Source organism: Achroia grisella, unplaced genomic scaffold (genome assembly GCF_030625045.1).
Source record: "Achroia grisella isolate CSIRO2021 unplaced genomic scaffold, CSIRO_AGI_Agris_v1 utg780, whole genome shotgun sequence".
Classification (NCBI taxonomy): Eukaryota; Metazoa; Arthropoda; class Insecta; order Lepidoptera; family Pyralidae; genus Achroia; species Achroia grisella.
In genome coordinates this window covers 6,288,824-6,313,249 of record NW_026713020.1, presented here as the reverse complement: position 1 = coordinate 6,313,249, position 24,426 = coordinate 6,288,824, and the positions used below count along the sequence as shown (strand labels likewise).

Here is a 24,426-nt window from a genome sequence, read left to right as displayed (position 1 = left end):
TTTCTTATCTATGCACAAGTTAATTCAAATAAATACAATTTACAATCATTTTTTAAAATAATTATACGACAATCATATTTGTTTTTTTATCGTATTATTACAGATCTATTTTACAGATATTAATGAATCTACTTAACTGTACTTATCTATTGTGTTCTATATCGATTATATACAATACAATCACTAGTTAATTACAAGTATTTTTTTTCTGTTTATTAAACTATATTGATACAACTTTATTTTAATATATTAAATTATACTTTATCGATATTAACCGATAAGGATAATCCGCCATCACTAGTGAGTGGCAAGCTCGTTAACTAGGCGATGATGTGACGACATTTCTGTCACTGTACTGTACTACGGCATTTTTACCCTTTTTATGAGCAAACGAGACGTGCGAATGGGACAACAGATATAAAAGACTGTTTTTGTATTACGTTCCAATAGTACCAAAGACCATGTTTGTGCATAGACATTCTTTCAGGTACATTGTCTATTGCACACTACGAATTGCATTGTTTTTTTTTAGTAGAAATACTGAAGTTCTAACATATTTGCAAAGGTAGACTTTGTACTAAAACATCTGTATGAACACCTCTGTTATATCTATTTCTGCCACCAAGCATGCCTTATGCCTTATATTAGTATGCCTTGCCTTATGTTTCGTTTGAGATACGGTAGTTATATTACAGAGTATAGAAGTGTAATATCTTAATCCTCATTTATTCATAATTTAAGAGCTGTGCTCTTGTCGGTGGAGCTTCCGCCACCTTCCACGATCTTCTATCAGTCCTTTTAGCTGTTGATACAATACACTTCAACTTTTTCTTTAACTTGCTTTATATAGCTGTGTCTTGGTCTTCCCCTTCCTCTCTTTCCATCTATTTTTCCTTCAATAATGTTATTATTTAGTTCGTCGTGTCGTATCAAGTGCCCCAACATTTTTCCCCGCCTATTAATCTTTATCCTACAGAATGTTAATAGAATGATAACGCCTGGGGAGTACCTTGGCGTCACATAAAGACATGATGTCAGTAGTACTGTTCATATATACATATATATGTGATGATAGACACTTTCCATCAGGTGGGTCAATTGTCAATTTATGTACTATTATATTTTTAAAAAAAGACTTCAACTTTTTGAAAGAGAATTACAGTCAAATATGAAATGAATATTATTTTCCCTATATTGCAAAATTAAAATTGCAAAATATATGATTAATACGATTTCCAAAATATTTTTGAATTTCGAACTATTTAAAACTGATGTGTCATGGAATGACAGAAATTTGAATACATGAGTTTAAAAATAAGACCGACCTATAAGGGACATAAGGAATGAACTGTTCGATTTTCAAATGCGAATTAATAAGAGAACTATATCTCTAATGTTGTTACGGCTTTATGAATGCTAAAATCCTGTCGAGTTCCAACGAATTATAACATTTTATTTTTAAATTCAGAACTTGTTAAAAATCACATCAAAATTTGGCATATTAATACCATCATTTAAAGATACAAATCAAAGGATTCACCGCTGCCGTAAAATTAAAAAAAAAAATATATTTAACACGAGACAATTTACGTTATGACACCTCTATCGTTACAATCTATAAAATATTATAAGCGTAATTCCACAGAACGGTATCAAATTTCAACCTTATCTCGTTTAAATTAAGATTGATGTTATGCAAGCTATAAACCTCTTTGGAATTATAATAACAATTTTTGTCATATTTCCTCTAACGTTGTAAAAATATTCTTGTGAGGGAGGGAATAGAGTTTACAGTTTGTTTTGCGGGCGATATAGATTATGCGGTTTCGGTAAGTGATAACAAGTAGATTAATTACAGAGATGCATCTTCACTGCAGTAGTGGACTGACTGGTTGCGTGTAACGGTCGCGCCATGGTAAATTTTGCGGCAAATAATGTGGGAATTAATAAGTTTGTTTCTGGGAAGAAGATTATGTTTTTATGAGAGCAGAATAAATTGGTGCCGATATCTGGACTGGAGCTAGTGATAACTGTAAATAAAACCTGAAATGGCAATTAACTTTCGTGTTATTTATTCATATAAAGTTCGGCTGAGCAGGGAGAGAAACACGAGTGGTAAAGATGAGTGTGTTGACATATGTCGACAAAAGGACTCCCTAAACCCATACCCTGTTTACAAGATCCGGGAACTTCTTGTAGTTTCCCTCTCTGCCATACGATGGACCCGGCACCTGCACGGTGAATCCATGGGATGGTAAGAAATTTGTCTCTCTACTAGAGCAATTTCGACTTGGTGTGCATAGTGTAGATAACGTTTCAAAATTAAAATTATAAAATATCTTTATTCATGTAGGTCTATTACAGACTCTTATGATATGTCAAATCTACCGTCAGTTCGAAATGATATCGAGATGAGAAGAACTGACAAGAAACTCAGCTCGTATTCTTTTCAAAGGTTATAATATCTATATGGTCTCCAATTACTTCAAAACTACGCAACGGATTCCGATACAGTTTCACATCCGGAAAGTTTCAATCCACAAATAAAAGTTCTCTAAGGAGCTTGACCTTAGATATTTATTACATTATAAATAAATAATATAATAAACCTTGTCAATACAGATTAGGTTTAGGCGAACAACATAAAAAAATAAAAACTAGCGTAATGTAAATTAACCCTACGAAGAAAACACAAAAAAAATAACAATATCATAGTGTAAATTAAGTTTATAATCATTTAAAAAACCTCACAAGTGGCAACACACGACAGATGGCGCAAATGTTCGAGCATGCGCAACTACGAAAAAACAAAGTAACTAACAATTTGTTGGGTATAGCTAAAATTTCAATTTTTAATTGAACATCATATGGGCCGCTGCAGGTGATCGTACGAAAGCCGTCGGACAGACATACGGACGTTATTACCTATTAGTAGAGAGATACGAGCACATTACACTTTCATGAACGACGCATTATAAGAAAATGCTAATGTGCCCGTTGAAACTATAGTTTTTATGTGAAAAAAATGCAATTAAAATGATGATAATGGTTTTTTTAGAAACACTCATAATAATAGGTTGCACAAAATAAGCGAGTTTAATTTTAATACTACATTATATTGAAGTTTTAATACAATCAGGTGTTGGATCAGAATGTACATTAATTAAAAGCAACGAGTGATTTTTGTACTTTTATAAAACCATATCTTTATTGATTTTTTTTTCTTTATTGTGATCAATATATTTATAAATATAATATAAGTCAAATTATATAATACAGTCATGTTACTATCCATAACATATATTAAATAGCATAGAAAGGGACAGCGGATGTTGTTATGGGGATAGAATACAACTGGATAAGGAATTCTTTCAGTGTTCAGAATGGTACTTATTTTATGTATGATAATGAACGGTGCACTCTCTAGCACCAGTGTAAGATACAATATGAGAATGAGGTTAGATTTGCCCATTGTGATTAAATTACTAGGAATTAAACATGGTGGTATCCAGGAGAAGCTGTGGAGGACGAACTACAATGGTACAATGCTAGTATGGGGTTACTGATTACTAATCCCTATTACTGATGGCAGTAAGAGGAATGGTCCTCTTCCCAATATTTGAAAAGTACATTATTCCAGTGTGATATAAGCTACATATTATGCTAATACTAGCTGTGCCCGCGGTTTTACCCCCATGATAACCTATCTGTTAGTCTAATGTATAAACTATATTATATAATATAATTAAAATCCTTTCAGTACTTTTTGCGTGAAATAGTAACAAATATCCATCTATATTCAGAAATTTCCGTGTTTATAATATTAGTAAGATATATATAGTTCTGAGTAGTATACATTCTGAGACGATACTGGGGTGAGTTACTAACCCCCACTAATATTATAAATTCAAAAATGTAGCTGGCTGAGTGTTTATGAGTCTTTTACGACTAAACGGAGCTTAATAAAAATTGGTATGAAGTAAGATTGTATCACAGATATCGACACAGGCTATCTTTTGTATGAAATACAAAGCGCTGATAAAAGCTACGTAATAATTTTAATATATCAGCACAAAATTACAAGAAATAAATATACGTTTCGCCTAATAAAACAACATTTTCTAAGTGATGCGTGTAAAGAAATGCGTTTGTTCATAGTTTATTGGTATTACAGGTTATAAATACAGTAAGTATGCAAGTTGGTCATAAATTAAATACAAACATACACCTTTTTGTTTCAAGCGGCCTGTACTGTTCGAATAAATATATTTATAAACGTGATAATTAATCAGATGGAGTATTGGTAACGGGTTAGCATATATGGATAATAAGATGTGCGACAGATGTGCTGCGATACGCAATCTATACTACGATAATATATATACACTAGCTGTCCCGGCAAACGTTGTTTTGCCTTAAAATAAAAAATAAAAATTTAGGGGTGGACTACCCCTAACATTTAGGGGGATGAAAATTAGATGTTGGCCGATTCTCAGACCTACTCAATACGCTCACAAAATTTCATAAGAATCGGTCAAGCCGTTTCGGAGGAGTATGGGAACGAAAACTGTGACACTAGAATTTTATATATAAGATGTAAGCTGAAAAGTCAAGTTGTTTAACTGTTTGTTTCATTGAACGCGATCATCTCAGTACATGCACAATTTGGAAAATTCCTTTATTGTTAATTAATATATTTATATTATTTACTATTTAATATTACGCTACGACCACTGAGAGCGGAACAGCACTGAAAAATGTTGCAAAAATGGTAAACGAGAGGTAGACGAAGTTGAGTCAGCCCATATGAAATCAAAGGTAGGGAATTCATTCTTAGGTACAAAGTTAGTCATAAAGGTGATAAGTGATAGTGTTCATGACATTGAAAATCTTTTCCACACTAAAAGTGGAAAATCTATATATAAATGAAATATGTATATATGAAAAGAAACTATTAGGGACTATCAACGTAATAGATCACAATAGAATATTTGTTAGAATTATTTACTATGTATCCGTATTTCTGTGTGGTAATCTCAGAAACGACTTAATCGATTTAGATGCAGTATTCACTACCGTATTTTGGGGGCTTCCCTTAAAACTTAGTGTTTGTTTGGTTACAATCAGTTTACAAGCAAAAAAAATATTTATAACGATTCTCCGTTTCTGAATAATAATAATAAAACCTTAACGCAATCCACGAACTATATAATGATATTGTTTTACAGTCATGTAGTAGGCAAAAACAATTGATATCTAATAAAAATGCAACACAAATAGACTGTCTGTCTGATGAGCAGATAATTACTGTATTGTGTGCCCTTATAAAAAAACATCAACTCTAAGACGCAAAATTACAGCTGTATATAATTGTTACCGGATAGTGTTGTACGCAGATGTGCGAATAAACAACAACCGCACAGACTGACACGCAGACTTCAGTAATTTAAAATTTATTAACACAGGTGGGTTAAATGCACGTACCCACTTCTCGCTCGAGAGCGATAATACATTGTTGCTAAACTGCCGATTGGAAACGAAAATACCCGATCGATTGATTTTTTTAATGTTTTTTTTTCATAAGTTTGATTACTTTGTAGCTCAGGAATACAAATAGTCAACCAGTAACGGCACTATAAAAATACTCGGCCTAGGATATGTGATAGTGTTCCATAGGTATTTTGAAGTTTAAAGCGACTTCTCGATTTGCGACAGTTATTCCATTGGCAATTTTTTTAAATTTATTTATTGAAAAATACTTAAAATTTAAATATTTTTGATTTAATAATAATTGATATAATGATAATTTCTTTGCGTTTTTTTAACAATTTCCCTAAATATACCTACCTGTTTTATTTTTATAGACTTTATTTTATTCTAACACCACAGAAATCAATCGTTAACAGATCAACAATTTTTTTTACCTGCAGTAATACTTTTTACTCTATTTATTTATGATATATCAAAATAAGCATTTCTAATAGAATAGAATACGAAGTAATTTATTCACATAAACTTACATTGAAGCACTTTTGAATAGTAATAGTCATTATTTTTTTTTAATCTACCGCTCATTCTTCATCTTTACATTTTTATGTTGAATACAAACTACCAACTAGCACTAATTTATTGTAGTCAAAATATTAAATACACAACTAACTGGTGGAGTAAGTTAATCAGTCGTAGTGATTAAAGCAGACTAGTCCCTACAATATTTTATTAATATATTATATGTATTAATATGTTATTAAAATATACATGCATAATGTAATATAATATTGTAAAATTTTTTAAATAAATATTTTTTTGTAACACTTCTTTACATAGTGTTAGATTATAATAGTTACGATAATAAATATACAGAGCTGTATAGCAGATATATTTATAATAATTGAATGTTGACATGATCTTATATGCATTAATAATGAATTGTTTAATTATAAATAGAAGTAATGTTATTGATATCGACCGAGTTAGTTTCATAATTTTTATAAAAATAGTGAGGGTACAAAACTGATCTGTAAACGATATTTAGAGATAATTATTCATTCTTGTCTTATTGTGTTAAGACGTACAAATAAAGTATTAGAATATAAAATACGTTTTCATTTCTGGTAATAGCTAGAAAAAACCCATTTAGCTATTATCAGAAGTGGGATCACCGCACATATTTCACTAAAAAACATGGGTAGAAAGCGATCAACAAATACACACGCCCATAGTGCAAAGAAACGAAGTCGACGACGTAAAGATTATTCATCTGACGGATCGTCTAATAGTTCTACACATCGACGAAAAGTATCCAGAGATAAATCTTCGAGGAACAGTAAGAAAAGAACACGATCATACACGCCGGAGGTAGTAGGAAATCGTTCAAGAAATGAAGAAAGACATACAAAAAGCCGTGGACGGTCCACACGCTCAAGTATTACTGCGACTGGACGTGAGAGGGAGCCGCCTCTGTCAACATCGGAAGCGCGAAGGGTTCCAGAGGAGCAGCCGGCGAGTCAGTATCCAGTGGAGCCTGCTGGTCATTCCGAACCTATGAATGTAGCAGCCTCCTCGGTAATACACCAGAAGCAGGAACGTCTTGTGATACAGTTCTAATATTACTCCTAATGTTTTGGTAAATATTAATGAATTTTCTAGATTACTACAGTCTTTTGTTCGGCCTAATCCACCATCATCAATTAATTATAATGCTAATATGATACCCGAATTTGACCCGTCGATAAAAAATCACCGTATTGATCAGTGGATAGCTAAGGTTAACGAATGTGCTCAAATATATGGATGGGACAATATGCAAATTATGCATTACTCTTTACCCAAACTTACGGGTAATGCGAAAAAATGGTATCAAGGACAGACAACTATTTTGCATACTTGGGAACAATGGCAGGTCCTCCTACGTAAGGCTTTTCCTACAGAAACGAATTATGGGGTTCTTTTAATGGAAATGTTAGAACGGAGACTTCAATTTGGAGAAAATTTAGATGAATATTATTATGATAAAATTATGTTATTGAATGCATGTAACATCTCTGGTAGGCAGGCTGTAGATTGCGTTATTCATGGAATTAATGATAGAACCATACGGGCAGGCGCGTCTTCTGCCCGTTTTACCACTACTGAGGATCTTTTTAAATACTTGAAGGATGTATGTAAAGAGCAGAAGGATATATCTCGTACCGCACAATTGAATAAAAATAGGGTTATTAACAATATAGTATGCAATAAATGTGACGAAATCGGACACAAGGCTGCTCAGTGTCGCATAGTCAACCCCCAAAGCAGTCTGAAATTTAATCCACCAGCGGTTTGTTTTAATTGTAAAGATAAAGGCCACAGGGTACATCAATGCCCTAAACCATTAATAAAATGTGACTTGTGTAGACGATTTGGTCACCTTAGCAATAACTGTTTTCAAAAAAATGAATCTAAAAACAATGAGAAACGGGTATTATTTGTTAATGGCGCAACTAGTCATAATTTAAAGTATCATAAACAAGCTTTCATTAATAAACACCGAGAAATTGAATGTTTTGTTGATTTGGGGAGTGACTGCACGCTTATTACACATGGAACAGTTATCGAGTTAGGGTTGCACATTTTTAAAGATAATCTACCCTCGATACGCGGTGTCGCTAATGTTAACATACCCTTGTTAGGAAAAACATCCTTCCAGTTACGTATCGATTCTGTAGAAGCTGAGGTTGTTGCATATGTTATTGGTGATAACCACCTTCACATACCCTTATTAGTGGGTCAGAATTTTACGGAATTGCCAGAAATAGTAATCACTAAAACCAAAAATTACCTAAGCATCGTGTCTCGTACGATTGATTCGGAATTACTTAACATCAAATTGAACAATGATACAAATAATAAATGCAAGTTGTATGTCCAATCTGACTCTGAAATTCAAAATATAGACTTATTAAAATGTTACTGTCACGATTACAAAAATGCCGATATTTATATAAAAGGAAGTTATCGTAATATTGAAGGTAAAGAATACTGTATACAGGAAGGCATATATAAAATAATAAAAGGAGAGTGTAAAATTTTACTTATAAAAGTTAATGACCTCGATAAACCCCTTTATTTTGTAAAAGACTATTTGATTGTGCGCGCACAACTCATCCGTTTAGATGATGCTCTCTTAGATACAACGTCCCAGAAGTCACTTACTTGTTTAAAGACCCATTTATTAGAACCTATTAATAGAAGTGAAGTAAACATTAACCACGGCCTTAATGAACAACAAAAAACTAAAGTATTTGATTTAATTGATAAATATAGAGATTGTTTCGCGCTTAATTTATCTGAAATAGGTTGTACAAGTATTTCCGAGTTAGACATAAAATTGTCAGATGACACACCAGTAGTTTACCGTCCTTATCGTTTAAGTCATACTGAAAAAAATATCGTGCGAGATATGGTTAAGGAACTACAAGATAATGACATAATAGAGGAATCAGATTCGGCATACGCGAGCCCTGTACTTTTAGTTTCAAAGAAAACAGGAGGCTATAGACTCTGTATTGATTATAGGGCGTTGAATAGAAAAACAATTAAAGACCTTTATCCATTACCCCGTATTGATGACCAGCTTGACCTTCTCAGTGGAAACGTTTATTTCATTTCACTGGATATGTCTAGTGGATACTATCAAATTCCTGTTAAAGATAGCTGTAAACACTTAACAGCCTTTATTACTCCTGATGGGTTATACCAATTTAAACGAGCTCCATTCGGGTTAGCTAATTGTCCAGCAGTTTTTCAACGTACCGTCAATAAAATGCTAAATAAAGGTAATAAAAAGTGCGCAATAGCTTACATGGATGACTTATTAATTGCGGGAACTAGTTTTGATGACTGTGTAGAAAAATTAGAACAGACCTTTTTACTTTTAAGATGCAGGATTGACCTTAAACTTAAACAAATGTCGTTTTTTTGACACCACAATAAATTATTTAGGGTTTGAAATATCGGCTGAGGGAGTGAAACCTGGTAATGGAAAAATTGAGGCCGTGAAATCATTTCCTGAACCCAAAAATGTTCACGAGGTTCGACAATTTATTGGTCTCGCCAGTTATTTTAGAAAGTTTATTCAGGATTTTGCGGTTATAGCACGACCGTTAACTGATCTCACTCGTCAAAATATTCCATGGGTGTGGGGAAATCATCAGAAAGACGCATTTACAAATTTGAAAGATAAATTAGTACAACGTCCAATATTAGCTTTATATAACCCTAATTACATAACGGAGTTGCATTGCGATGCATCAAAAATTGGTTTGGGTGGTATTTTATTACAAAAAGAATTTATTTCTTCTAAATTACAACCAGTAGCATTCTTTAGTCGTAAAACAACAATAGATGAAGAGAAATTACATGCGTATGAGTTAGAAACACTAGCAGTCGTTTCATCTTTAAACCGATTTAGAGTTTACCTGTTAGGAAAACATTTTACAATTGCAACTGATTGTAGTGCATTGCGATCAACTTTTACAAAAAGAGATTTGATACCCAGGGTAGCACGGTGGTGGATAGCATTACAAGAGTATGATTGCTCAATTGAATATAGACCTGGTAATTCTATGCAGCATGTAGATGCCCTCAGTAGAAATCCCATTTCCTGTAATGACGATAGTGACAAATTAGCACACTTTTCTCGAGTAATGCACATTACACAGGATGACTGGCTTCTTAGTTTACAGTTGACAGATGAAAAAATTCAGTATATTAAAGATGCTTTAGAGGACCCCAAATACAATGAGATAGCAGATATAAAAGAGAATTTTATTGTAAAAAATAATCGACTGTACAGGAAAGTTGGGGAAAACTTAAAGTGGGTTGTACCGAAAGGTGCAAGATGGCAGATATGTCAACGAAATCACGACGATATCGGACATTTTTCGGTAGAAAAGACACTAGAAAAGATTAAAAGAGATTTTTGGTTTCCAAAAATGAATAAGTTTGTCAGTAAGTACGTAAAGTCCTGTTTACATTGTGCATTCGGTAAGGAGCCAGCTGGATCTAAAGAAGGTTTTCTCCATAGTATTCCTAAAACTGATATTCCGTTTCACACTCTCCATGCGGATCACCTAGGTCCTTTTGTAAAAAGCACGCAAGGGAATCAGTATTTGTTAGTAGTAGTAGATGGATTTACAAAGTTTTGTGTCGTTAAACCATTGCGCAATACTAAAACAAAACCCACGATTAAAGTTCTGAAAGAAATATTTTACATTTTTGGACACCCATCACGCATAATTACAGACCGTGGATCATGTTTTACATCTAGTGAATTTAAAAAATTCTGTAATGAATTTGAAGTTCGACATATTTTAAATGCAGTATCAGCCCCTAGAGCCAACGGACAGGTTGAGCGCTATAATCGCACAATATTAGATGGACTTAGGGTTTACTCTGATAAGGAAGGCGAAAATAAATGGGACCAAGATCTTGGGAAAATTCAGTGGGGTCTCAATAATACGCTCAATAAAGGAACGGGAAAAACCCCCGCTGAATCATTATTTTGTAAACGTCCTCTCAATCGTGGCGAAGGACTGTTAGGTGAGACTATTATAGAAACTAGACAGAATGACAAACAAACTGACATAATAAGAACGGAAATTAGTGAACACATTGAAAATAATCAAGCTAAACAACGGTCTAGATTTGATAAGAGTAGAAAAACAGCCAAAATATACTCAGTGGGAGATCTAGTTAAAATATTAAAAACTACTCCTTCTAATAATGGCAAAAGTCGTAAACTTTTGCCTAAATACACTGGTCCATTTAGAGTTAGTAAAGTTTTAGGAAATGATCGTTACGAAATATCTAGTATTCCGGGTTCTCATGTCTCTCGAGGTAAATATACTAATGTCTGGTCAGTAGACCGTATACAACCTTGGATTACTGTCGCGGCAAATAGTGATAGCAATTCCTCAGATGGTGGAGAGGGCTTAGCGTAAGATGATAATTACTATGTATTTGGTTTTACATTTGTTTAAAGTTAATTGTACCATGTGATTTACGATAACAAATTAATAGATATTGAAAGTGAATCATTTATTAGAATTATATAGGTTGATATAGTATAAGATATATATGTATAAGCACTGTAGAATTTATTGATTGTATAGATTAAGATTTGTGAATTTATAGATGTCTTAAACTTGTGATGAAGATAAACTTGGTACTTGATTTATAACAAATGAATAATTGAAGTGATACATTGTATGTTATAGTTTAGTAAAGATTTAACATTATTATGAATAAATGTAATATTGATGGAGAATAAATAATTTATGGAAAGTAATTTGTTGATAATCTGGAATGCGTGTCACGGTCATGAAGTCTTGTAGTGAAAAGAAACTCTTGACTTTGTGATGAGGGGTCCGCTACAGATTTTGATATTTGTGTGGTACATACTGGAATCTGGAATGTGAGATACGATCGCTGAGTCCTGCAGTAAAGAAATACTCTTGACTCTCGATGAGGGATCCACTGCAGGTTGTATGTTCTGTGAATCTGGAATGCGAAGCACGGTCGTGGAGTCCTGTAGCGAACTATAGTTACTGACTGTAGTTAACTCTTGACTCTACGATGAGGGGCCCGCTGCAGATGATCATATGTGTTGATACTGAAATCTGGAAGGCGTGACACGGTTGCGGAGTCCTGTAGTGAACTTAACTCTTGACTCCGCGATGAGGGGTCCGCTGCAGACTGAAGTAGCTATGTGTGATATGATGAATGATGTGCGAAAATAACTAGACTTTGAGTGTCTTCAGTTGTTTGGGTAGTTATTACTAATCAATGTTTTTGTTTACATTATACTTATATGATTATTGATTTATATAAATACAAATAAGTTTGAGGACAAACTCTTTTTATCAGAATGGCCGAATGTTAGATTATAATAGTTACGATAATAAATATACAGAGCTGTATAGCAGATATATTTATAATAATTGAATGTTGACATGATCTTATATGCCGATTAATAATGAATTGTTTAATTATAAATAGAAGTAATGTTATTGATATCGACCGAGTTAGTTTCATAATTTTTATAAAAATAGTGAGGGTACAAAACTGATCTGTAAACGATATTTAGAGATAATTATTCATTCTTGTCTTGGCCACAGTTGTGTTAAGACGTACAAATAAAGTATTAGAATATAAAATACGTTTTCATTTCTGGTAATAGCTAGAAAAAACCCATTTAGCTATTAATAGTATAAAACAAAGTCGCTGTCGCTGTCTGTCCCTGTGTATTCTTAAACGTTTTTGAAATAGATAAAGTGATTGAAGGGGATGGTTTATATGTATACGTGTACACCCGGGGTGAGTAGCTAGTTTAGAAATAAAGCGTACAACATGAAACAATGGACACCCGCACGGTAAATTTAAATACATCTCTTAGCTGACAAGCATTTATATATTGTCGACATCCACACCATGTAGGATAAGGCTAGACGGCTACAATATTCACAACTCTATTAAAAGTCCAAACACCTAGCGATCTAAGTGTTTTCTATATATATTACGTATGCTTTCCAAATAAACTAATTATACAAACAAATACACTCATTCCAAAGTTTGTGTCATATAAGGAATTGAACCCGCGACCATCGAAAGCAAAGCGGTGTGCTAAACCGCCGACCACTGAGACCGTCAAGTTATATGTAAACTACATATAAAACATATTCATCACTACTATATGTTTACTACGCAATTAGTAATCAACAACACTAGTGGTATTTCCAACATTTTACAATTTAAATTCTTACGGTAAATTATAAAACGCGTCATTCCAAGAAATTAGCGGTGTGAGAAATTATAATTGCGTATCATATGAAGCATATCACTGGTATCATAAAACACGGACGAGCGAGAGAGATGTCGCATGTCGTAACATAGTTTATCGGACTACTCTAATGCTTCGCCGTAACTGACCTTTACAGCTTCACCGGACGATAGGGCGCGAGTGCAGATGGCACTCCAAACCCGCGGAAGAACTTATACTTTTTTCGGACTACTCTAATGCTTTTCGCCTCAGCTGGCCTTTAAAGTTTCATAGATAATGGGAGGTGAGTGCAGATGACACTCCAAACCAAAGAAAAGACTTATGAAGCGGCAGAAAATGTCATTTCGAACATAGTTTTTTTTTTACACTCTAATGTTGTTGGCCGCAGCTGGCATTTATAGCTTCACCGGACGATAGGGGACGAGTGCAAGGCAAGGCACTCCCAACTCGCGGAAGGACTTATGGAGCGGCTGAAGGCCAACTTTTTTCGGACTACTCTAATGCTGTTCGCCTCAGCTGGCCTTAACAGCTTCACCAGACGATAAAGGCGAGTGAGATGACACTCCAAACCAAAGAAAGGACTTATGGACCGGTTGAAGACAACTTTTTTCGGACTACTCTAATGCTGTTCGCCTCAGCTGGCCTTTTCAGCTTCACCGGACGATAGGGGGCGAGTGCAGATGACACTCCAAATCCGCGGAAGAGCTTATGAAGCGGCTGAAGGCCAACTTTTTTCGGACTACTCTAATGCTGTTCGCCTCAACTGGCCTTATGTCCAATATTTTTTCCGTCCCAAAATTTGAAACTATTAATTCGTGTGCTTAACTCATGGCCAGAGGGCATATAAAATTATCAATTATCGTTACAGCATTCCTAAACATCACGAATTATGCATATTTAGTGGAGATCTCACCTACATCGCGCGGCCTACACTACAATCTCAGATCTTTGGTTCGCTCTACGTTCACTAGGGATGTGAAATCATAATCGATTATAGTAAAATCGATTATTTGACCAGTATCAATTATGTTTTCACATTCGATTCGAAAAATCACTAGGGAGTGATTTTTCGAATCAATTTCTTTTTCATCTGAACAAATGGGTTAATACCAAATGTTTCTGGTTAAAAAATACGCATACAAACTGAAAAAAAAAAGTACACGAAATAATCGATCTTTCTTACAATTATCGATTTTTTGGAACCCTTGCCCATTGATTGTTTTTTTAAGTTACCACACTTAAGGCACACAATCAAAGGCCAAGATACCAAAAAATTAATAATTGTAAGTAAAATCGGTTATTTTTAATCAAAACACAATCGATTAGTTTATAGTCTAATTTTATGCAGATTGTCACATCCCTAGTATCAACAAACAACATTAGCGTCGCCGTAAATTGTTCACATGACGTAACAGTACACCGCAATCTTTCCGCGGGGTGAGCGGGATGTAGAAATCAGTGTTTGGCTATTAAATGAACGATAACATGGAAATATTATATTTCGAATATGTTACTAAAAAAATAGTTAACTTATTTTTTTCATTCTTTAAAAAGTACATTACTTTTAAAGATTGAAAGAATTTTAGAAAGCGGTGAAGCATTTATATTTTTCAGGCGGGAGTTGGCCTTCAGCCGCTTCATAAGACCTTCCGCGGGTTTGGAGTGCCATCTACACATTTTATTATTAACAATTTTATGATATTTTATATATACAGAACATCAACCTAAGATTTTCACATATAACAACATGGAAATGTGTTGGCCCAACTAGTTGTCACTAGGAGAAATAGGCGCGAAGTGTGTGCTGTGCGCACTGCAATAACTCTCAATTATCGACATCAAAGCAGCAAGTGCGGCGACTGTATCCCGACGCTAAACAATTTTTTTAAATTAATATTTCGAATAATCGATTAACAAGACGCCATGTTGCTGATATACTGGCCACACAGCTTTATAATTTATATTTTTTATTATTAAGAATTTTATTATATGTTATGTACACAGAACATTAATCTAATAATCAATGTAGTGATATTCAAATGTGATTTTCTATTCTATTCTGAGAATTTTTTCAGATAACAATATGTAAATGGATTTTCCCAAGTAGTCGTCAGAAGGAGAAATAGGCGCGAGATGTAGCTACTATGCGCACCGCAATAACTCTCAATTATCGACATCAAAGCAGCGCGAGCGTCTACTATATCGCGCCACTAGATTATTTTTTTTAATATTCAAATTTCGAATAATCTATTAACAAGACGCCATATTCCTGACGTACTGGCCACACAGCTTTATAATTTATATTTTTTATTAGTAAGAATTTTATTATATGTTTTGTACAGAGAACATTAAACTAATAATCAGTAATATTCAAATGTGATTTTCTATTATATTCTAAGTATTTTGTCAGACAACAATATGTAAATGTGTTGGTCCAACGAGTGGTCAGTAGGCGAAATAGGCGCGAGATGTAGCTACTGTAGGCACCGCAATAACTCTCAATTATCGACATCAAAGCAGCGCGAGCGCCGACTGTATCGCGCCACACGCGACCGCCTCGATAGTGTGTTTCGCGATAATCGATAAATTTTCATAGACAACTTCTATTTTTTTTTTATAAATCCTAATAATAATAATCTCAGGACAATTCACACAGAGCCATCTAGTCCCAAGATCAGCTAGCTAAAGCTTGTGTTATGAGTACTAGACAATAAATAGACATTTTTTTTCGTAAATATGAGATGTCTATGTATAATATTATACATGGAAAACATCCAAACCAATACAAACAATCATACTCGTGAGTACAAATGTTTGTGGCGTGCAAGGAATAAAACCCGCGAACATCGGAAGGAAGGAAATTTTAATAAAATTAAATTTTTAAATTATTAATAGAGATAAAACGTCTACAACTCAGAGAGGTCAGTGAGTCCACCCTCACCATAGAATGTCTTATGATGAGTTAGTATTCCTAATGAGTGGTAAAATAAGTACTTATTTAAAAAAAAACCCATTGACGCTTACTGTACTTTTACGTATTGAAATTCCAAATTACTAAGGCATCATGCCTATGAATACGGTAATTTGTGACTGGATATAGCCAAATCGAGTGAATTCATAGAAAAATGCCTTTTCGCGTATGGGCTATGCACACACACCACTCACACAGTTTTTTTTTCTTTGTATATAGTATTTTATCTGTAAATCTGTGTTGTATTATATTTTGTTGGCTGACCAATGAAATTGTGTATCTACTTTTATTTTTATTATTAATATTACAGTGCCTTGTGTGTCTTTAACGCAAATATTTTTTTTATCTATCTAAAAACAAATATAAACTTCATACCTTTTGTTTCCCATCACGCTTGACGTCAGCAGATCGTTCTGAGTCCTGCCAGAGAAATGAGAAAAACATGCATTGGTTACAATGTTAGGAAAGCAAAGAAATTGTCAAAAATACACCTATTAATTAACATTAATATGAAAAAATCGCGTTAGAATAAAGAATGCATAGAGAAGGAAAGATCAAACATTTATACCATTTAACAGAGATTAAAGAAAATACATGCTTTATTAACTCTTTGTTAAGAAAAAGAAATAAAAATATAATATTAGATAGACATCCATACTTCCTTACTAATATTAAAAAGGCGAAAAGAACTCTATCTTACGCGCGTTCACGCCATAACTACTGAACCGATTTAAATGAAAATTGGTACACAGATAGTCTAGATCCTGAGAAAGGACACAGACTACTTTTTAATGCGAAAGAAGGGTTGTAAGGGGATATGGAAGTTTGTATGAAAATTCGTAATTTTTTAAGCTAGAACGATGAAACATTTTTTTTTATTTGTTTAATAATTAGCCTACACAATTAAAAATGCGATCGAAGGCTCCTAATCCACGCAGACGAAGTCGCGGGTATAGCTAGTAACCTAGGACCTTTATAATTATGCCAGATGGGATAATCAGAGACATAAAATGTGACGGGAAAGAAAGTACTGGGAAAGACGAGGTGATAAACGCCACTTGAGTTATTCACATTTCGTTAAGTAAGTACATTTGATTGCAAATTGATTTGCGCCCTCTTTTTGATTAATTATTTTGATATCGATGTTTCCATTACCAGAGGATTCCCCGACTGACTAATCGGAAATATAAATTAGCGAAGTTTAAAATAAATAAAACATCAATAAACAAAGAACTCAATATTTATTTCATTTATAAAGATTTAAATAGTATTTTTTGCAATCTAATATATAAAAATTGCATTTTTAGTATGTACTACATATAGCTAGTTTGAATAATATATTTTAATGTATCAACAAGGGAGTTAGAATTGTAATATAAATTAAAATAAAAACTGAATTAAAATCAATTCTTCCATTTCTAAGTTAGGTCATATAGCCATATTTTTTTGTTTCTATTGTATTTAAGCACTATTCAAATATTTTTCGCCTTTCTAGGTGTTAGAAATAAAACTTGCGTTGTCTTTTATGAATTTATTTTGTTATTAGAATATGTCAAATTATAAAAAGTAATAAATCTGTACAAAATGTATAGTATCGGCAACACTAGGTATAGTTAAACATGCACAAAACACATAATAATTAAAAGTAATTACACATTATATTTATAATACTCATCTAATAGAAATAAAAAGAATAATAAATTTTATAAAAGTCTATATCAAACTACAAACAAAATTTTACCGCCAAAACATTATTCAAACAAAGAACAACAGATTATAAAACATCGTACACCATAAACAAAACGTACAGCCAAATTTCAATCAATAAAGCTTTACAAGCGTGTTCAGGAGATACCATTAATTAATCTGAACGATTAACAATAAATATCGATCGTAAAATTAATAAGCTCAACGTCACTTGTGTATCGATTGTGCCGAGTCACGAGAGTGTAATAACGGCTGTTTATTGGCCAAAAAATATTCATCTGATAATCTACAACGAAGGGAGGCAAAGGAAGTACTTTATAGAGCTATGTTTTACAATGAATAAATTTAAACCGAAATAATTTAACTAACATCTTAAACTCAAATACAGAAATTATATTTCAGAAGTTCTAAAATTATAATTATTTTATTAATTAATATTTCTATTCTCTATTTACTAATTAATATTTACTCTACATTTTTTTATGTCACTGGAAAGGCAAATTAACTGTCTAAAGCATAAAGTGACTCACGTGGAAGATCTATAAGGCCTTAGGGTCTAGGCCTAGGCCTCGCAACCCATAATTTTAGTGCCTCATCTCATACTTGAAATCGGAATACAGCTACCAAAGAAATCTAATAAAGGCTGAAGTATGTAAGAAAATATTTCAGAGGAGAAACTTGAGTAGAGCATACCTAAGTAGCAAGACTAGGGTTACCTTAGAACACGACTTTATACGAAGTTTCAATTTGGTAAATATAGTGTCGAGTTTTAGCAAATCTACTTCGCATCTATGGTAAAATGTACATATAATTAAACCGGATTAGATTCCCCGCACGGCACACACATTTGTATTAATGAGTATCATTGTTTGTATTTGTGTGGGTGTTTTCTATGTATAATTACGTATTTACGAAAAAAAATATATCTATGTATTAGTATCAGTTATCTAGTATCCATAACACAAGCTCTAGCTAGCTTAACTTGGGACTAGATGAATGATGAGTCTGTATTACTGTAAATATTTATTTTAAACGATATACGAGCTGAGTTTCTTGTCCGTTCTTCTCGTCTCGAAATCATTCCGAACTGACGGTAGATTGGACATATCATAATAGTCTGTAAAAGACCTACACGAATACAGATAATTTGAATTTAGTATTGTATGTTTTATTTACACAGCTTTTGTTAGGTTTTTTATTATTATTGTTTAGGATAAAACTTGCGTTCAGACTTTCATGCATTTATTTTGTTATTGAAATGTGTCAAATTATCGGCAACAATTATGTTATAATTCTATATTATTAACACAAGAGTTAAAATAATAATATAAAATGGGTCAAAGGTGCCTGACATAGTGATCTATCAAAGCACAGCCGAAACCTCTGGACGGATCGGGCTGAAATTTGGCATGCAGGTAGATGTTATGACGTAGGCATCCGCTAAGAAAGGATTTTGATTAATTCTACCCCCAAGGCATAAAATAGGGGATGAAAGTTTGTACGAAACTTTGTCAATTTTAAACCGATCGGACTGAGACTTTGCATGCATAAAGCTACTATGATGTAGGCGTCCCCTAAAATAGGATTTTAAATTCCACTCCTAAGATAAATTAACGCGAGCGAAGCCGCGGGCAAAAGCTAGTAATAATATAAAATGGGTATACGATTTTTATATTCACAGTCCGCGCATGCCCCGTAATGTGAGAGCGACCAACCGCTGACCCACATACTCCAAGTGAAGCCTTGATCTAGGCCCGCCATTAGCCACGCATTCGGAATAACTCCACTGTCCTAGCCTAATTAAAGGCGCTAAAGGTGCGCTCACACGATCATAATACTAAGGAGGAGGGGGAAGGGGATTGTTAGTAATGTGGATTGATAACCCCGTTGCTAGCAATGTACCATGTCAGGTCGACCTCCACGCGGTTCCCCCTGGAAACCATCGTGTTAAATTCCTGGTGAATTTGTCACGATGGGCTAACTGACCTGACCTCATGCTCATCTTATCATCCTCCACTGGTGCCCCGCCAGCGTAAACCGTTAGCGCAGGCGGGTGCACCATTCCATTATCATCCACAAAAAAAAAAACCCGCGTTCCTGGGGGGAAATGGGATTGTTAGTAATGTGGACTAATGAACCCATTACTAGCAATGTACCATATCAGGTTGACCTCCACGCGGTTCCCCCTGGAAACCATCGTGTTAAATTCTTGGATTGAATTTGTCACGATGGGCTAGAAATGACCTCATGCACATCTTAATTATCCAATTGCCCCGCCATAAACCGTACCATGTCAGGTTGACATCCACGTTATTCTCTCAAAAAGAAAAAATCTAATTAAGGGGATTAGTAATGTGGACTGATGATCTTATTGCTAGCAATGTACCATGTCAGGTTGACATCCACGTGATTCTCTCTTGAAACCATCTTGTAAATTCTTGGTGAATCTGTCACGATGGGCTAACTGAGTCAACCTCGTGCTCATGTTATCATCAACTGGTGCCCCGCCACTGAATATCTTTAGCATAGGTGGGTGCATCATTTCATCATCATCAAAAAATGCCACCGTTGGTGAATACGCCTTTATTAATAGGTAATAAACCCGAATTAAATAATAATAATAAAGCTGAGAGAGTGAGACGATAGTGATAATAATAGTAATAATAAATTTTATCAAGCCACAATTATGTACAGGTATTGATTAATTTTTATAAACAATGTGTTGTGATTGTATGAGCCTGGGAACTGAACTAGGCACGAGGCCTGTATCTCAGTAGACCAGTACTCACCCCTCGGTTGTGCGTTCTACTTAGATTTACACAGTAAGATTATGGCAACATCTAGTTATCTATAGTGTTATTAGGTAAGTATAAAATATGTATAAATGAGTATTCAAAAGGTTAGGCTATGACTTCATATAACTTTGGAGATATGATTGCCTCTATTTTAATAAACAAACATATAAACTACTAAAAATAAATAAAATTACTAAATTAAAGTAGCCTAAGTTACTCGTTATAGCTTTAGTATTGCTATCTGCGAGTGAAAGTCCCGTCAAAATCGGACTGAGTTTCAAAGATTAGTAGAGACAAACAGACAGACAAAAAATTCATTTAATTTTTTGATGTATGTAATGTATATACTTTTAGTGAAAAGCTGTTAATTTGAAATTACAAACAAATGCTTCAATTTTATTTATGTAAGCTTTAGTGCAAAATACAATTTACATAATATATATACACAATACATTTTTTTGTATACATATGGAACGCATAACATCTTAATATAATAACATTAAAAACGCGAAGAGTATGTATGTTTGTTACTCTTTCACACAAAAACTACTGAACGGATTTTGATGAAACTTTACAATAATATAACTGATGCATCGGAATAACACATAAAAATAGAATAGAATAGAAAATCCTTTATTCAAATAAACTTTTGAATAATCATAACATTTTTTTTAATCTGCCGCTCATTCGGAAAGCTGTCTCATCACAAGAAGAACGAACAAGAAACTTGCGTGTTGCTCTTTTAAATAATCTTATATAAGTTATATTTTTATTGAAGCCAGTAAAAAATAATGTAATAATTGAACATCATAATTACATTACGTAATAAACCTCTCTGTTCTAGTCTGCCCTTGGATATTTACTTGTTGGACGATGGTAAGAATAACATATGTTCATTTTTGTATTATATCCCCCAACAACGTGTATTATTTGAAACATATGAGGTACACGTGGGCAGAGCGCGGGCGAATCTACACGCCCGTGAAATTGTGTCAACTCGACCCAATATATGCAATACAGAACCAAGTGTATATTAAATTTGTTTGTCAAAAGTATTATTTTATACAATACTAGCTCTAGCTGATAGAGTCTAGCCTTGGTGGTCTAGCGGTTTAGCACACCACCTTACATCCGATAGTCGCGGGTTTGATTCCTCGCACGGTACAAACATTTGTATTCATAATTAAGATTGTTTGTATCAGTCTGGGTGTTTTCTATGTATGTTATGTATGTATTTACGAAAAAAAAAACTTTATTTGTATCAGTTATCTAGTACCCATAACACAAGCTTTAGCTAGCTGAACTTGGGACTAGAAGGTGCTGTGTGAATTGTCCTGAGATTACTATTATTATTTTTTTTATTACTAGCTACCCGACCAAGCTTCCCTTGGATCTACATGTATTATACATAGAAAACCTTCCTCTTGAATCACTCTATACATTGCTAAAAACCGTTGCGTTGTTTAAAAAATCTGAGCGAACACACAACGAAAGCGACTTCATTTTATATTATATAAAAAAAGTTTATACTATATAAAAAAACCTTATTCTTGTTTATACACTTCTCCGTTGCGTAATTTAAAAGATATAAACTACCCTATGTAAATAGTAAAATGTAACCAAGGTGATACTGACGGAAAGTGGTAAAGATATATACAAGTACATGAACAATACGATACGGGTCCATATGTATTATACATATCAACCTTCCTCTTGAATCACTCTATCTATTGCTAGAAACTGCAACAAAAATAGTTGCGTAATTTAAAAGATATAAGCGAACAAATGAAAGCGACTTAATTCTATACTATGTAAATAAAAGGCAAACGAATAAAATGTAACAGGGATGGAACAAGGTGATACACCACCTGACGGAAAGTGGTAAAGATCGGCTATATACAAGTACATGAACAATACTACGGATATCAAGTGACGCCTTATTAGTTTAAAAGAACCCATTATCAGTATACCGACCTGTTGCAAACTTTTTGCACATTTTTATATGTTAATTTTTCTATCAATTTTTAATTTATTTTCTTTATAGAATTGTCATATTTTTTATTGTCACTTTTTTGCCTTACAACCGTTTGTACACGTATCTTTATTATAAGTATTTACCATTTTCTATCAATTGTTTGATTTACATCACAGATTTCACTCATTCTATCGCCCATATTTTGGTCCTACATCGGTAGAAATCCAACAATTTCATGTAGCACTACCAATAAATGAAATAAAAACTTTGTACCCCTTTTTACGGAAATTCGCACACTTTTAGTTTATATAGAAAAGGAGTTCAATTTGTTAATATTTTTTTTAATTAAAATACATTAAATCAATAAAAAAACATTACATTGTATTAAAAAAATCTACCTTCTATTTGACACACATACGCAAAGACCAAAATTAACAATGTTCAAACTGGAAATTCGAACATTCGGCGACCACGTGTTTTAATACATATATGCGGTGAAATGCATGTATTAATTTGAGTAATTAATAAACAAACGGGCAGGAAAGAATCTATCAAATAGTCGATCTAAATTAATGTAAGAAAATTGGTCTATTGCATATTGCTTACTCATTCCTCATTATATAGCTTACGTTAGTTTCAAGTCACATAAAACACAAACACACGGTCATGCTAGAACCAACCTTTACTTTATCGGCATCCAATACCAACCTGAAAGAGTAACAGAATATAAATAAGTAGCAATTTGCATTTATCTTCGTAACGTTATAATATGTACCGAGAAAGTGCACTTATTCACGTGAATGGTTCAAAAATAATTATTTAGGCGCAGTTGTTCAATTTGAATTAGAGATAACCTATTTATGAAATATCCACAAGAATTACTATATAATCAATTGTTTGAACGATATAGGTAATACAGTAAAGTTTCATCGAAATCCGTTCAGTAGTTTTTGCGTGAAAGAGTAAAAAACATCCATACCCAGAATTTTCTTTCTCTTATTAGTAGTCTCCAAACTAAGTCAACCTGTAAGCTGGGGGCTGGTAACGGTCCATGTAATGGTAAATGATTTAAAAATTAATTAATTGTCATATAAAATACTTCCTCTGTAAAAATGCTTATTATGAAATTGAAGGGTTTGTAAATGATATTGTTTCGAAGAAAAAACTTAAAATGAATATCGCTGACAATAATACAATCTGATTGCACTAAGAATGAGTGCGTAGCGATTTCTATGTTGATTATCGAATGCTTCTTACTTCTTATTGTGTAATTAATTATTTAAAATAGCATTTCATTAAAAGATCAACACATAAGTTTCTTGCTCACTCTTCTTGTGATAAGTCTGCAGTCCGAATGAGTGGTAGATTAAGATATATAAGACTATTCCAAAGTGCTTGAGTTTATATGAATTAAGATTATTTATATTTTTAAACGGTTAGCATGGTTTGTGGATGCTTGAGACACCAGGGGTGTCACTAACGCGTTGCCGACTCTGATATATTCCGTATCACTAACCTGTACACATAACCCTATTTTATTAATTAATTCTTCAACAATATGAGCCGTTTCATTGCAAGATGTGAGGCAGCGCTAACAGGCGTAAGCAATTTGAATATATCTGCATAATATCTATTAATGCTGAGCATTATGCATTCT

The 24,426-nt window shown here is 33.5% G+C and overlaps 1 protein-coding gene across 2 annotated transcripts in view; it reads right to left on the bottom strand.

Annotated features, from left to right (window-relative positions):
• LOC131851120 (serum response factor homolog) overlaps window positions 1–24,426 on the bottom strand; it is a 315,325-nt gene that overhangs the window by 202,259 nt on the left and 88,640 nt on the right. Inside the window, exon 3 of one of the 2 annotated variants that reach the window (XM_059201553.1) lies at window positions 16,668–16,712. The exons of the other annotated variant lie outside the window; for it this stretch is intronic. Within the exon in view, the coding sequence (XP_059057536.1) occupies window positions 16,668–16,712 (45 nt within the window). The remainder of the gene's footprint in view (window positions 1–16,667; window positions 16,713–24,426) is intronic. 2 annotated transcript variants of the gene reach the window in all.